Here is a 15701-nt window from a genome sequence, read left to right on the forward strand (position 1 = left end):
CACCAGAAGCAGCCAAGATACCTGGGGAGAAGACCAACCATGAAAACATACTGAAGCTAGTCTATTTGGAGCTTTAAGTTAACACCTTCAGAAGTACTGAAATGATTTTGAAAGCCTAAGTCTCCTAGGAAGTGAATATGACTTTGACATCTAAGTCACGTAGCTACTATTACCTTATTCCATTTGAGAAAGACTAAAGGTATCACGTGAAGAGTGAAAGAGTTCTCATTCTCCTTTTTAGGATTCAACAAAGCATAAGTTTTTTAGAAAGCTTTTTTATACTCTCCTTGTTTTATAGTGTTACCGTTTCAGGAATAGCAACTTCTCCTCCACCGCTTTTTAAAAAAGAAAAACTTCAAAAGGTTTCAGATTCTAAAAATATGTATCTCTAGTCTACCAAAGGTGTTTTTCTCCTTTCAAATGCTCTGCATATTCAAAATACAYGAAAGAAATCAATGATCCAAAACTTCCAATACAAAAGACAAAACAAAACAGATGCCATCTCAGTTAATCAGCTTTCACTTCCTTAGCTCTGATCCCATGAACCTAATCAGATTCTAGCTATTCATAAGTAACTTTCAGGCAGAAGAGGGTGTACATACATGAGTGTATGTGTGTGTGCAGGGGGAAACTTAAAAAATAAAACCAGAAAAACCTCTCTTCAGACCTTTTTTTTTATAGGAACACAGATACTACCATCTGGTATCAGACAAAGTCTATATCTTGAATCTTTGGGAAGAATCACTGTCAAACGCTTCAGAAGAAAGCATGGAGCCACTCAGTAGACAGAGCTGGCAAGGAGCATTTCAGCCCCATGTCAAGTCACCTTCGATATACTTCTCTGAGAGATTGCCCAAAGAATGAGGTAAAAACAACTCTTCCAACATTGGTCACCATTAATGATAATTCTAATTATTCTCAGCTTATCATACTCTGATTCTGAAAAACATCTTGTGAAAAAATAGCTTCTAATATAAGTGGCTGTTACCTTTCAACTTCCTGAACTTAGAATTTTTCAAGTTGTAAGGTCAGTGAAAGGTTTTGCTGCTTGTACAGCATGAGAAGTTTCAGCTTTAAAATCTTACATACATCAGATCATAAACAAGGGACAAGTCCAGTGGTTTTGAGTTCTGTTTTGTTCCTGAGGCTTTTTTTTTCACTTTAAGTCAGTGATTCACATTTTCTATCACTTATAAACATCCATGGAAATAACTCACAAACTGGTAATCCAGGCATTACCATAAACCTCTTCCATTTCCTTTTACCCACTCTTGCAGATATTTATTGGGTACACACTACAATATTTTGATGCCAGCACTGGAAATTTGGGATTCAAAATCCACCGTACATGTATTTTTCTATTTGCAAGTATGTGTAATATTATTTCCAATCATGGCCCTTTGTGCTTCTTTAACTACAGTGATTACATACAGCATAAAGGGTCTGATAATTCTGTTTTCTCTTCAGCACAACATATCTGCTTTCTGACTCTTCCTCAGACATCTTTTCTTTTTGGAACTAGTAGCTACTTCCCCCTTCCAAAAAAACTTTAATTGTATGCAAACTTCAAACACTACAAAATGTTGTGTTCCTTTAAGTAATGGAATAGCCTTCACATAGTTAACTGTGATAATGTCCCCCTTTGAGACCCCTTGCATCTGCAACCCCATACACAAAACTGTACATGCTTTTGCAAAACATTTTCTCTTCTACATTGAGAGCAAATTTTCTCTTCTGCATTGGGAGCAATGCAACTTGAAGAGAAATAAAACACATCCTTTGTATTTCTTCAATCAAGCATCAATAATTTCAAAAAGCAGCAACATATCTCAGACTAAAGCAAAGCTAAGTTTAAAAGTTACTGCATTTCGTATTATGGAAGAAGGCAAGAAGAAATCATAAGCAAAACAGGCTTTTGCTAAAGAAAGAATTTTTCATCTTTTTTTTTTGTTTACAACTTTGACTCTCACTAATTTTAATCTTTGACATTTCCAGAGTTCACAGCACACTGCTAATATGGCATTTGCTAGGGATGGTGGAAATAATTTACAGGCTACTGAAAGCTGTTGTGAGTTGCAAGATTCTGTCTTTTAAGAGAGGACACAGGAAGAAACATTGTGGCAAAAAGTTCTCTTGATCCTCACTCTGTTATTAAAACCTGGCATATTCTCAGCAAAAATAAAGAATTTTCTCATTAAAAGTAATCTCATAATTTTAAAAGCAAAGTCTCACATCAACCATCGTTTGCAACCTGGCAGAGTGATGGCCTTGTTCATTTACTTTGTAGATGTCTGGCTACAAGCTTGGCTTTTGTTGCTCTATGTGCCTTACGCGTATTAGTGAATTTACCTCACATCATTTCTATGAGTAAAATCCATCATTTCAAGCCTACAGATGGAAAAATCAGGCCTAGAGAGGTTAAGGTCCAAAACAGCAGATGTGCATAAATATGTCTTAACTCTGTTTTCAAGTAAGTCAATAGGAACCTTTGATTTCGATAGCAGAGTTAGGCCTACACTAAATGCTTCTAAAAATCACACCAGAATGTGAATTGCCCAAAGAAAATCAATACTAAGACTAGGAATTGAACTCTGATCTCCTGAACTTCAGCCTAGTGCTTTAACAACAAAGCTAACCTCTCCACAAAGCCACAGTTGCTTCTATAATGAATGGCAATACGGTGTACAGTTCAGCACTCAGTGGGATATAGCTCTATGTGCAACTGTTTTGAGCACTTATTCAAGGTCTGCATTCTCTTAAGAACAGGGTAGGAATATAAATCCCAACCTAACAGTTCGAGTCAACATCATATTTAGAATTTTTTAAAAAGACTACTTAAATAAAAAAAAGAATCTGTGAAAATTCCAAGGTGAAAACCAACCCAACCCAAACCAACCAAAACTAATTAATTCATGTATGTCTTAGATAATCACTCTTATACAAGAGTCATTGTAAGGCACTTCATGCATGTGGACTTTTTGTGTGTTTAGATGATGCTAATGTGCTTCAAAATGGTAATATTTCTCTACTCAACTACTGTGTCACCATAAAACAGCAAAACTACCTATATCAACACTTTCATAAAAATATATTCCTTCTTGTTCTTACTGTTCTAACTAAAGGAAAGTGTAGTTCAACAAGTTGGATATACTCTTCCATACATCCAGTCATGGAAAGAATTTGTAAGTCTTCATACAATCCAATTCCAAAATATGTGGCTGTGGCAGGCACCGAGTGAAAAAATATACTGTACATTAGGCTAGGTGATCGGTCACCTGCAGTGTAGACTGATGAATTACTCTCTACTAGTACGTAACTGATAATCGCACACCAGTAGTTTCTGTTTAAACTGCAAACTTCATATTTGGGTCCTCTACAAATCTTACTCTCTCATTAAGCTTGCAATGTGAACACTATACAGCTTACATTACTGTGAAGAAAGGAAGCCCCTCAAGTTAAAACATAGGCCTGTCAGATAATTCTATTTTCAGCACAYGCATTCTGAATCCTGTTATGAATCAAGATCTTTCAGTGCACAACCAGCAACGGTTTCTAGCTACTAAAATATGGCTTATACTCTGTACACTTTCTTTAAATAAGCTCAAGAGTGATGGGATTTGGCGAGAAGAGACATATAACCACTGTCAGTTATATTTCTCAGTAAGAAGACTAGCTAAAAAACCCAAAGAATCAGTAATTATAATTTTGGTTGGCATCTTGCTAATTAAGAAAGTCTCTATCCAAACATACTTTCCAAGAGGGACCTTCTCAGCCTCTCTGGTGCTGCTGGCTACTATGTAGTATACTAACCTACTGATCCATGTTGCCTTCAATTTTCTTTGATGCTTCCTATTTTTCAAACATTGAAGCACAAAATTAACCTTGCAAGTGTAACATTTATTTCTAATCTAGTTACCTCTTGCAATTTATTTGGGCAAATTTTCCAAAGACAGTTCTTTTGCACAGGGAGATCTTCCATGTTCATCCTGTGCTTAAAATAAATAAATAAATAAATAAATAAAAGTCAACATTTCAATCTCCTTTTAAAGATAGATTATTTTATCTCGCCACCTGGAGACTGTATCAATGGTTCTGACTTAACTGTTTTATTCTCAGAACCTCAGATGAGAAGCACATTTACACGTAAGTACTGTGTGCTGGAAATATACATTGTATATCTACAAAATGGGCCATATCCCACAACCATTAAAATTGATGGGAGTTTTGCCATTCACTTCAATGGGATCAGCAGCAGTATATAAAGATGAATTGGCTATAAGCACACACACACGGGTGCTTTATGGGCGTGACAATATAAAAGCCCTATGCGAAGTAATGAAATGAATTGTAACAGTGCTGGATATGTCAATCTTCCTTCTCCTACTCTCAGCTGCTGTACCAGGAACATTAAACATTTCCCTGGTTAGCCATAGAATCATAAAAATTACCAATAAAAAAGTGCTATTAAGTCTATATCCTGTCAACACAGGATTATTCCTCCCCATATCGTTTGTAATCCTCTTCTACGGTCTATTCAGACGGTCTGGATTCTTCTTCTTCCCATAGGGAATTATTCCATCAGCTACTTAATCACACTGCCAGCCAAGCTTTCCTGGTAACTAACCTCCCAGTTTTTTCTTAATCCCATAGCACTCCTCCTAGCTATACCCCTTTGCATAACACTAAAACCCATTGCTCTCTTTTGTGTATATCTTTCAGACACTGGCACTTATTCTTTTACAACATTGTTAAGACAACTTCCACCAAAAAGTTAGCTTTTACCCCCTCTTCATTGATTCATCTCCATTATCTCAGGAATAAAATTTGCCACTCATCTCTGAATTCCTTCCTAATGTTGATATTTTATAATTGCAGTAACACAGAGGTAGTACAAATTTTAAATTTAAAAGGAAGTACAACCAACTTACAAAATTTTTGGATGCTGTGTCCTCACATTGCCCATTAGTATTTTATCTTTTCAGTTGCATAACAGCTTAGTTCTCTCCTAAAAACAAACCAACACAGCAAAACAACTCCCAAATAGCCCAAGATATTACTCAAAAATTTCCCTTATCATCTTATTTGTGTTTGGGACAATAAAGAGAAATACTTCCAAGAACCTGTAATATGAATATCATTCATATTTCAATATAATGATATTGAATATATATTGAATATATATTGAATATATAATGATATTGTGCTGGGGACAGACACATCAGCACCATCTAAAAGATGAGAGTAGTGACTGTGTATGCCCCATACTCTGCCCCAACTTTGACAAATTGGTAACTAAAAACTTAAATGATTTTCACTTTTATTTCAGTATTTTTCTGGAAGTAAGAGATGGCCAATATGTGCTGTTTAGGTTTCTTCTGGAAGAAAATGCAAAAAAAGTCTCATTTTTAGCCAGCATTTCATAAAATTAAGTAAGAATCACAGTAGGCCATATTCAGTGACAGAGCAGACTACTGAACCCAGATCTGATTCTCAAAACTTTCTCCCATCAATGTAGTATTTCTGGTAAAAACACAGCATCAATACAGAGCCATTCACTTTGCTAGAAATCAGGCAGTCATGCTCTATTTAGTGGTCAGAGCTGATTTAAACATTTTGTAAATTCAAAGCAAAACCCTACAGTTTTTATAATCAAAGTCCTCAAAAGATATTTTTCTACTAACATCGCAAAATAAGCTAAGCAGAACCTCCCCATTCCCAACACACATAGCAGATGTTCTAAATAATTTTATTATCTATACTTCTCCAAAGGAAATCTCATCTCCTCATCACCCACTCACAGATATTCTCCTACATGGGGTTCAACGATGTTACTGCTCTATCCGAATCAAAGCTGGTAAAAGCAGTGGTATCTCTCATCTATTATTTCCTATTTTTTTTCCACTGCTGTAGTCTTAATCTTTTTATTGTACCCCTCTTTCAGTATACTTCTCTCTCTTACTGCACATCATAATAAGAAAGCTAAAAGCTTGCTAGCCCCCTAGTTGACTGTAACAGTCCACAGTCATTTGTGTGCGTAATCTGTTTTTCCACTCTATTCCACAGTGGAGAATGCTTTTGACAAGCCATAATAGAACTATGTCAGATGTCATTAGATAAAGGATAAAATTTGGCAAATACTGAAGCTGCCTTTATATAAGGCTTGCATGTCTTATTGTGACACATAAAAAAATAGCAAAGAAACTAACTGCAAAATTACTGTTTGTATGTTTGAAAAGAAAATGGCAGAAAAGCACAATCATAGTTGAGTTCCAGTTATCACTACTATCTTGAGGTATAGCAATACTGATATGTGCTATGCATAATCTGATCATGAGTGGTTGCACAAACACTCTCTTATTTGCTTTTCTCAAAGATTATGCCGATTTCTCTGGCTATTCCTTGACACAATAAAAATGCTCATTCTCTTGCCCTAAACTGGCTCACCTGCCTTTTCCCTGGGGCTGCAATTTCCTCTAAGATAGAGAGGTTGACTTGTTTGCTGCCTCATTTGCATCACTGTTACTCTTGAAAGAGGAGACAGGATATAGGAAGGAAATGCCCTGAGAAAAGAAGTGTAAAAAGGGAATATGTTGCAGCATTATCTTGAAGGTGAGCAGAAGGACATTTAAAGAAAGACATTAAAAGGGCATTTAGGACAATAAAAGTATCTGAGAGATATTTAAAGGACACTTTTCAAACATTCCAAAAAAAAAGCATCCTGAAAGGATACTTTTCAAAAAGTACACTTGGTTTGGAAGCTGCTTTCTCACAGGTACAAGCCTTCCCCCTTGCCTCCACAGGCATACCTCCCTTCCTTTCTGCTTTTCCCTTCTCACCCCCTCTCACCTCTACATATGCTTACCAAATCTGTTATCAGCCAGAACTGATTAGAATAGAATAGAAAACTCTCCACAGTTCCCTAGACTAGTATTCATCTGCTACAAAACAAAATAAATAACACTCATTAGTTAGCTTTTTTTTTTTTTTTCTTTTTTTTCGTTTGTGGTACATTTTTAGACTAGCTAAAAGAAACTCCAGGAGATCAGCAAAGGGTTATGCAGCGCTCAGTGCAGCTTTTACATAAATTAGGAAGCCTTGCTGCATAATTTAGGCCTAATGCAATTCACAGTTAACAGGGATTTGCCAATACACTAAGATTCGTCAAAGTTCAGTTTTCAAGGATCCCTTTGTTCTGCGTGCGATTACCTAGCCCATATTCTCCTCAACCATTTGGTTTAACTACATATTTTAATTACATTCCTGAGTAACTTACATTCTTGGCTTTCCACTTCAATTTCCACAGGGCAAATAAAACTGATGGAAAGCATTTTGACAAGGGTATTGTTATTTTATCCAGTAGCCTGAGATGACTCCAAATTTGGATATTACATTTAATGTTTCTGGAACAGATGCTGTTAGGTCTTTTTGTGGAACACAGAATCATCTGCATACGTTAGTACCTTCTAGCCTCAAGTTGCATACAGTTTATATCCTCTTAAGTTTTCACAGACACTGCTGACAATTTATTAGTACGGGGGCACCTCAAACATTTTTCATCACAAACTAGGAGACAGGATGACCATGGAAGCTCATACATTGAAGCAGCGAGGTACCTTATGCATTTATTTCTTGTAACAAATAGTATAGGGGTGAGATACAGGTTTATTGATCGCTGCAGTCCTTTCAAAACAGAGGCCCATGTGCAGAAAAGCTTCTGGAAGAATCTCACTACCTGATGGAGAGCAACAATGGATCAGGCAGGATTCTCCTGAGCCTCAAAAGGTGAGAAAAAGTGTTTCTCCTTTAACAGATCAACTCCCTCTCCCTGCAGAGTGGGAAATTGCAGGTCTCCATTTGTTCTTAAAGCCAACTCTGTCAGAGAATGTAAGGCCAGGAAAAGTATATATATATATATGTGTGTGTGCATATATATATATATATATATATATATATATATGCACACACACATATGTATTTTTTGTGAGTGTACAGAAGTTGCTGATACTGCTTCTTATTCTGGCCTCCAATACACAGCTAGATAATGCGACCCTTTCCATTTACACAGTCTTGGGCTTCTTGAGATTCTGGAGTTGTTTAATTTGTAGGGCAAACAACATTTTAGCTACTGCATTTCTTTAAAGGTCTTCTGAATCATATCTCTCTCATTTTGATAATGTTTGATGGTCTGTATTACACAAAGGTCAAAACATGGGCTTATACACGACTAACTCTCAGAATTTGAGAAATAAAGGCCTGTGAGACTGCCTGCTGCTAAGAAAGTATATGCAAGACAACTTGCATAGTAATGGACTGGAAAGTCAGTAAATGTTCCATCAATCAAAAAAAAAAAAAAAAAAAAAAAAAAAAAAAAAAAATAAAAAAAAAAAAAAAAAAAAAAAAAAAAAAAAAAAGAGAAAAAAGCTAAAATGAGAATTTGGGAACATTATTTTAAGTTATATGTGTTTTAACAAATTTGTTGCTTTTTAAATGGCTGACACTATATACATGCACATATATAAAAACACACACACATACATATATATAAAATATTTTGGTACACAACCCAAAATGTTTTAAGCTTTTTGTTGTACAGGAAATGTCTTTCTTAATGTACAACTGTATAAACGCTTCATTTTCTGAACATACAGGTCAGGATTTGGCTGGGCAGAAGCTGATAAATGTCGCTAGAGGATGAGCTATGTCTATTCTGAAAGCAAACTGCTCAACCCATCCTCCTCTTAGCCACAGAAGCCTGAAAAAGCAAACCAATTGCACAAGATCAGCATCTGTTTTTAGGCAACAGTAACCAAGGTTTTCTTTAGGTCAGGTGCCGTCCTTTTAAACCCAACTATCTCACTGCTCTTGACACCATAGACAGGAAGTTCCCAGCAACCATAATGTTTGCAGTGGGGACAAATATTAAATGCTCCACTGCCATGGATATACTGACAGAGAACTGAGGTGAACACAGAGTTGAGGCTCATCAGCAGAACAAGCTGAGTGAGGAAAAAAGGAAGCAAAAAGTCAATTGAATTCTTCAGAGAAAAAAAAGGCATTTTAGTCACTACAGTAATAAGTCATTTTTAAGTTAACAACAAAATTATTCGAGAAACTACTGCATTTCTGATGTGCTTCTGACAGAAAAGCTCACAGACAGAAATCCTGCTTTTGTGGACAAGGTACAGAATTAACCTGGTAATTTTTCCAATATTTACCATTTATGTCCTTTTAGACATACCATTTATGTCCTTCAGAAAAATCAAAGCTGCATTAACAAATCATGTTTATGATTGCAAAACCTTATGATTAAATACACATGCAGATGTACATACAAAATGGACAGGAAATGCACAAATGTACATAGTCACACACACACAAATTTCAATATATACAACTCTGTTTTTTCAAAACATGGTCCCTTAAAAACAGTTACTGTAAGGTTTAAACAGGGAAAGGACTCCTCTTTGCTCTCTGTGCAGAGAGGGATGAAAAGGCTCCATTCTCCATTTGAGAGTGACATACAACTTAATACATAATACTCAAAAGCATAATCCATGCACTGCTCAATTGTAAGTTTTTACACCTAACAGATGTGACATCATAAACTCACAAAACATACCGTGACTCAGCAGATAAACCACTTCTCCATACTGTCTGTTTTGCTCATTATGACTACAATTATGTGACAGAATTCTCTGAACACTCTGCCATTATTGGAGTTATTAATCATTCTGGTTCTGTTTCAAGTACACACTTTATCACCTGCTGGATATACTGCATTATGCCACAAACTGAATATCAAAGCTAAACACATCCAAATCTACTGTTTTAAGAACATTTCAACATAATTTACTCTTTCAATTTATACTTTGACAAAATATAAAAATATAAAGAAAGAAAAAGCTGGTGTCAAGATAGCTGCTGACCTTTACAACTGTAAACAAAAGGCAGATCTTTTCAGTAAACAACTTAGCAAATATGAAACCTGTTTTGCCTCTGCTTGGAATAGTCAGTGCTTAAATGACAGACTCTGCATACAAATCAGCTCTTACAGAAAAACAGATTTTTAGACATGTTTGAGAATAACTGCAGGATTTCCATGACCCTACATGCAGGCTCCAGTCAAACCATTTATTTAAAGATACACTGTACTAAAATAAAAATAGCAATTTTAAAAAACTGTGCAAAAACCACAACACAAGCCACTATTCTAGGATAAAAGTCCATTTCAGAGTATCACTGTGAAAATAATACAAAGCTTCTCTGATTTTAAAAAGACTTCACAGAGGCCCACAAGTCTTCACTTTAAGACATATTCTGGCTTTTAAGCTAAATGAAGTCAGTTTTCTAACTTCCTTTTCATTTGAGAACAGCTTACACTGAAGTGCAAAATGCTAAATTCAGTTGACTTGGATATCTACTTCAGTTCCTATACATGCAGTATATTAGAAAAAACATAAATTAATCACATATCCCTTATAATAAACTAAAAATCACCACACGGACTATATTATTTTCTTTAATTTAGCTACGTACATTGGACCCCATGCTTTCCCCTTCTCTGGCAGAACTAGAAGTTCATGTTGTTGTGTACCACTGAGAAGACTGAATTCCTGGGAAACAGCTTTGTGTATATCACTTATATCTTCAGGCAAAATATTACTACATGAATTCAGAATGAGATTTATTACATCACTGTTTTCCGCCTTTGACAGAGTGCATGTAGAATAGACCAGTGATCCACCAGGACGCAATGCTTTAACAGCAGACCTGCAAATAATGAAAAAAATGTTCAACGTTAAGTGAGGTATTTTGGGGAGGGGAGGACAAATAAGACTTATAAATCTAGATTTATAAACAAACATACAGAAGAAAATAAGTAACTTCATAAAACACTCTTAACAGAGAATATAATTTACAATTCAGGAAACAACCTGCAACACATTTTTGCTTTCTCATTTATTTATGTATTCTCAGTTAACTGAAGGTATTTTTACACAAGAATGACAAGTAGGAAGCAGCATCCATTCAGAACCACAGAATGTACTTCAAGCATTCACATAGGCAACAAAACTGTGAAAATGCTGAAACTGTCTATACAAACCAGATTATACCACATCAAAAGTGCTAGTTAAACACTTAGACAACTGTTTGCATGAACAAATATACAAACATACATTTGCACTAATAACCTAGACTAATTACAGGACTGTAATATACATTTCTGCAATTTCTGCAGCTTAGCAGGTAACAGAACAGGGGGTTTGACTGAGTCACCACTTTTCTACCTGATTTCCTAAGGAAATAAAACTTAGCAGACTATATTGTCTGTTCATTTATCTACCCTTCACCTATTAACCTGTTGATAAATTTTGACTAAACAAAAGCAAAATAGTAGTTTAAGATTTTAAGTTTCATGAAACTTTCACGACAGTTGATGTCAGAGGTTCTTTTCAGCTTCCCCGCTGAATCTAATTCTAAATAGACTGTTTAATTTCCATTAAAGCAGATCCCCAAGGTCTTTTTCACAGGGATAAAATGTAGCCTATGAGAGTAAGGAAATGAGATCTGCAATTAATATTCAGCTATCACAAATTAAAAGAGTAAGGAAAAAAAATCCTCACATCTTGTATCACAGAAGAACATTCCTCAAATCTGGTAAAACCACACAACTGAAAGAGGAAGCTGCACTTAAAGTTCATTTGCTCTTAAAGTGCTCTCTTAAAATAATCCCTTTTAATCATACACTTTGGAGGCTTCAAGGACGTAATTGCTGAAAGATTGGTTTATAAGCCAGTATATAAACAGATCACCTCATTGCTTCTGGAAAACAGACATCATGGGGCTGAAGCAAATAAGATATTAAAACACAAAATTAAAATCAAATCTCTCTTGTTTAAAAACAAGAAGAGTATCTCAACAGATGAATGCTGTTACTCTACTTGTGTATACCTCAGAAACACCAAGGTTAGTGCTCAGGGGACTCCAGATGTGTCATGGAGAATTTTGCCAATTTTGGAGAGGAAAAGGCCTAGTCCTTTTAACAGGATTGGGCCTTTTCAGGAAAAGAATCAACTGGGAAAAAAAAAAAAAAAAAAAAAAAAAAAAAAAAAAAAAAGAAAAAAAAAAGAAAAAGCCTTATCACAAGCAGGATTAAAGCAACTCTGCAAAAGCTCTATCCAAAATAGTAAGGAAACACCACGACACATGATTCTTTCAGACAGAGATGATACAATTGTGTTCCCCTTCCCAGGTGAAAATTCCTGTGTATTATACCCAATTTCTTTTCCTGGCAGTGTATGCATGCCTTTCTCATTTCTTCTATGACTCTTGGTTAGGTTAATAAACAAGCAATAAATTTTGTATTTAATTTATTGTATTTTATACTAGCCTAACTTTAGACAGCAAAAGCAAATAGATCTCTCTCAAGAGATGCTAAAAAAATCAGCATTTAATGCCTTTATTTTATCAGTCATCAGTAAAAAGATGGAGAGTGAACAGACGGCTATCACATTTAGCATGAGAGAGCGGCTCAAGTTTAGCCTATTATAGGTAAAGAACAGATTATAGAGCACTTAGGTGGTCTCAGTATTTTCAATTTAACTGGCATTAATGAACATCACTCTAGGATACTTCCAAAATTAGCCAAAGCTATCCCAAAACTGCAAGCATATCTCAGGCCTCTGAGTACTTTCTGAGAATCTATAAAAGAATTTAAGAATATTTTAGAAAAATGTTGGTATTGGATGACATATACCATGTCACCCTGAGACAGTAAAACAGAGCAGATGTCCTCCTGACAACCATTCCAGATTTAATTTTCTAAAATTTTGCAAATATCCACACGCATTTGAACTACTGAACTCCTGAGTAGCTTTTCAGTGTGTTCCCCCATCCCGCAAATACATTTATACTCCTTAGCAGGTACAAAAGCGCAAATATTGGTCCCTAAATTGTCTCTTATGTCTCTCCACGTGTTGTCTTTGCATCTGTTCTGTACCCACTACAGCTATCCATTTAAAAGGCCAGTGTTTACGCTGCTTCTCTCTGGCCTGTGTGACCAATCAAAATATGCCCAGATGTACGGAAGAAAAAACTATTGTAAAACAGAGCAGGTAGCTAACAGTATGTACTTCTGACAAAGCATTTGCAAGAGATTCTGTAAGTTAGGCAATATTCTGTTCTATGAGAACAAATGAAAACAGTTTTTTTAAATGCCTCTTTTGACTACCCGTTTCCTTTGTTTTCATTCCAGCATTTTTAATCTAGCTTTCTGAAATTAGTTTGTTAAGGTTTAATTTGTAGCACCATTTTCTAATCTAGAAGGTTGAGCAGTAACGTGTCTCTTAAGAATTTTTGCTAATATTTGATGCCACAGCAGTGTATGCTGGGAGGGAATAGCACTGCCTAGTTAAAGTGCCACTTACGTGTTTCTGTTTTCTAGTGAGAAACGGTATGGCACAGTGAAAATTCTGTACTTTAAATTAAATACATAAACAAAACAACACAAAGACCATTAAATGCTACAGTCAAGAGCATCCCGAAGCAAGTCAACACAACCACAACTTAGACAAATACAAGCAATAAAATATTTGTGAACGCAGTTCCCCAGTAGACACTCCCGCATTCATACACCAAGAGGATTACATACCTGAACATTAGTATATAAACAGTATTATGTGTACTACTTTATAACCAACACTATTAACAGTACTGAAGGGAGCTCTGAGATTCAGGGTAATGACACAACCACAATTTTTTCTGCTATTGTGGGAAACAAAGAGAGAAGGAGAAAGAAACTGTTGGCAGAAGCTCAAGTTTAGCTACTCCTTCAAAGGAACACTTACCTTCTTGCCTGTACTACAACAGTATCTGAAAGCCTCACTTAAGATTAGAGTACCTATGCACCCATACTGAAACACTGTAAGACAGTCCATTCCTTATAGAGTTTACACTGTTAAAGGGTAAAGAAAAAAAAGAGAAAAAAAAAGAAACTTTCCCTTCTCCTATGGGAGAAACCAGGAAAGGCAGGAAGATCAAGCAGCTACCCCTCCCAAAGCTGAACAGCAAGTCAGCAAGAGAACTGCACCCTGAATCCCCATCTCCTTAGACCCAGATCAGTCCTGCTAATCATGAAGCATTTTTCTGCTTGGGGCAGTTACTTGCTTTCTAGCTTTTACATTAAAACTCAAAGAGAACAGAGATGAAGTATAAATGCTCTGTGATACAGAAAAAGCTAATCTTTACAGTACAAAGGAAACCACCTATTTTGCTTCTTCTCATAGAATTTCCTCCTCCCTCTACACCTTTTCTATATAAACTGGAATGCCAAGCTATGAGATAGCAGCCAGTTGGCTTGTAAACATTGGAATATTTTTGCATGACAATCAAGGTATCTCACATTCACACAATATCCCTCCCTCCAGCAGAACTTCAAAGTAGTGCACTAACTTGTAACATAACTGATAACTTTACACACCTAAGTTGGTAATGACAACTGCTTTCTTATGTGTAACAGATATTATATTGAAATTTAAACAAGGAAGTGAGAATATACTTTTACCACGTGGAAAAGGTAAAGATAAATATCGAAAAAGTAGATACAGCTACAGGGTTAAAAGTCAAGATATCTGCAAAAGTTTCTTTTTTTAGTATGTATAAAGTAACAACTGTTTAAGACAACAACATATTAGTGATTTCAAAAGCACCGTGCTCCTACAGCAAAAGGCTCGTGCAGTGATTTAAAGACCAATATAATCTGAACTAAATCCTGAAAATCTTGCATCAAAAACAAACCAACACTAAGCCTACTTAGCTTGAGAATTTTCACTGGACCATGACCCAAAAAGGTCACTTAATGCAAAATTTATCTTAACACTGAACTTAAGTCAAAAATTAAAATACCTAGGAAGGATTATTTTATAATGCAAGGTTAATCAATGTATCTACCCATCTTGTCAAGTTCAGCAACAACTGCTTTTGTAGCTGTGTTCAATGTCACCATACCACTATCCCTGATTAAGCTGTGCTTCGCTTTTGAAAAACCTTCAGCACTAAGCTGCAAAATTCAAATTAAGCAGTGCTTGGCTGAAAGTCACAAGGTGATACTGTGGTGGGATAAGTAGGTTCGGGAAATTTGGTCCCTACATCAGCAACAAGAGAGAGAATTCATTCACAAGAGAATCTGCACAAATAAATTTAGGAAATCAGTCATCCTATATAAAAAAATGGAGAGAAATAAGTTTATCCAAGGGAAATATCAGAGCTCAAGCATAACTTCCAGACATGTGTGGGAACCCACCACCACTACGACTACACAGAAAGTCTAAGAATGTAAGATACCTTATATATTAGGTATCTTGATTATCCACAGAATGTTCAATCAAAGCTCAACCTCCAGCTGAAGGAATCTGGTTACTGTTACACAATACCTTGTAACTTCCAAAACTGGGCTACAAATCCAGAATGATTAAAATGGATGTTACGGAAGAAGGCCCTAAGATATTATTTTCACCTTCCTTTTATTGTAATACATTCTTTAAAGTCAAAATACATTATTTAAAGATTATTAATAATCTGTAATTATTTTTCTCCTAGTGGTACAAATATCCTTATCTAGATTTACTAAACAAGCATTAAAGCTTCATTTTTAATCATAAATCTAATTATACTTAATTTCATCATTTTAAATTGAAGTACAT

The 15701-nt window shown here is 35.6% G+C and overlaps 1 protein-coding gene across 1 annotated transcript in view; it reads right to left on the reverse strand.

Annotated features, from left to right (window-relative positions):
• NSUN3 (NOP2/Sun RNA methyltransferase 3) overlaps window positions 1–15701 on the reverse strand; it is a gene marked incomplete at its 5' end in the record, with an annotated part of 64470 nt that overhangs the window by 36820 nt on the left and 11949 nt on the right. Inside the window, 2 exons of the mRNA XM_085315921.1 lie at window positions 6445–6560; window positions 10537–10770. Of these exons, the coding sequence (XP_085172047.1) occupies window positions 6445–6560; window positions 10537–10770 (350 nt within the window). The remainder of the gene's footprint in view (window positions 1–6444; window positions 6561–10536; window positions 10771–15701) is intronic.

This window comes from Rhea americana, unplaced genomic scaffold (assembly GCF_003343005.1).
Source record: "Rhea americana isolate MKP2758 unplaced genomic scaffold, rheAme1 scaffold_442, whole genome shotgun sequence".
Classification (NCBI taxonomy): domain Eukaryota; kingdom Metazoa; phylum Chordata; class Aves; order Rheiformes; family Rheidae; genus Rhea; species Rhea americana.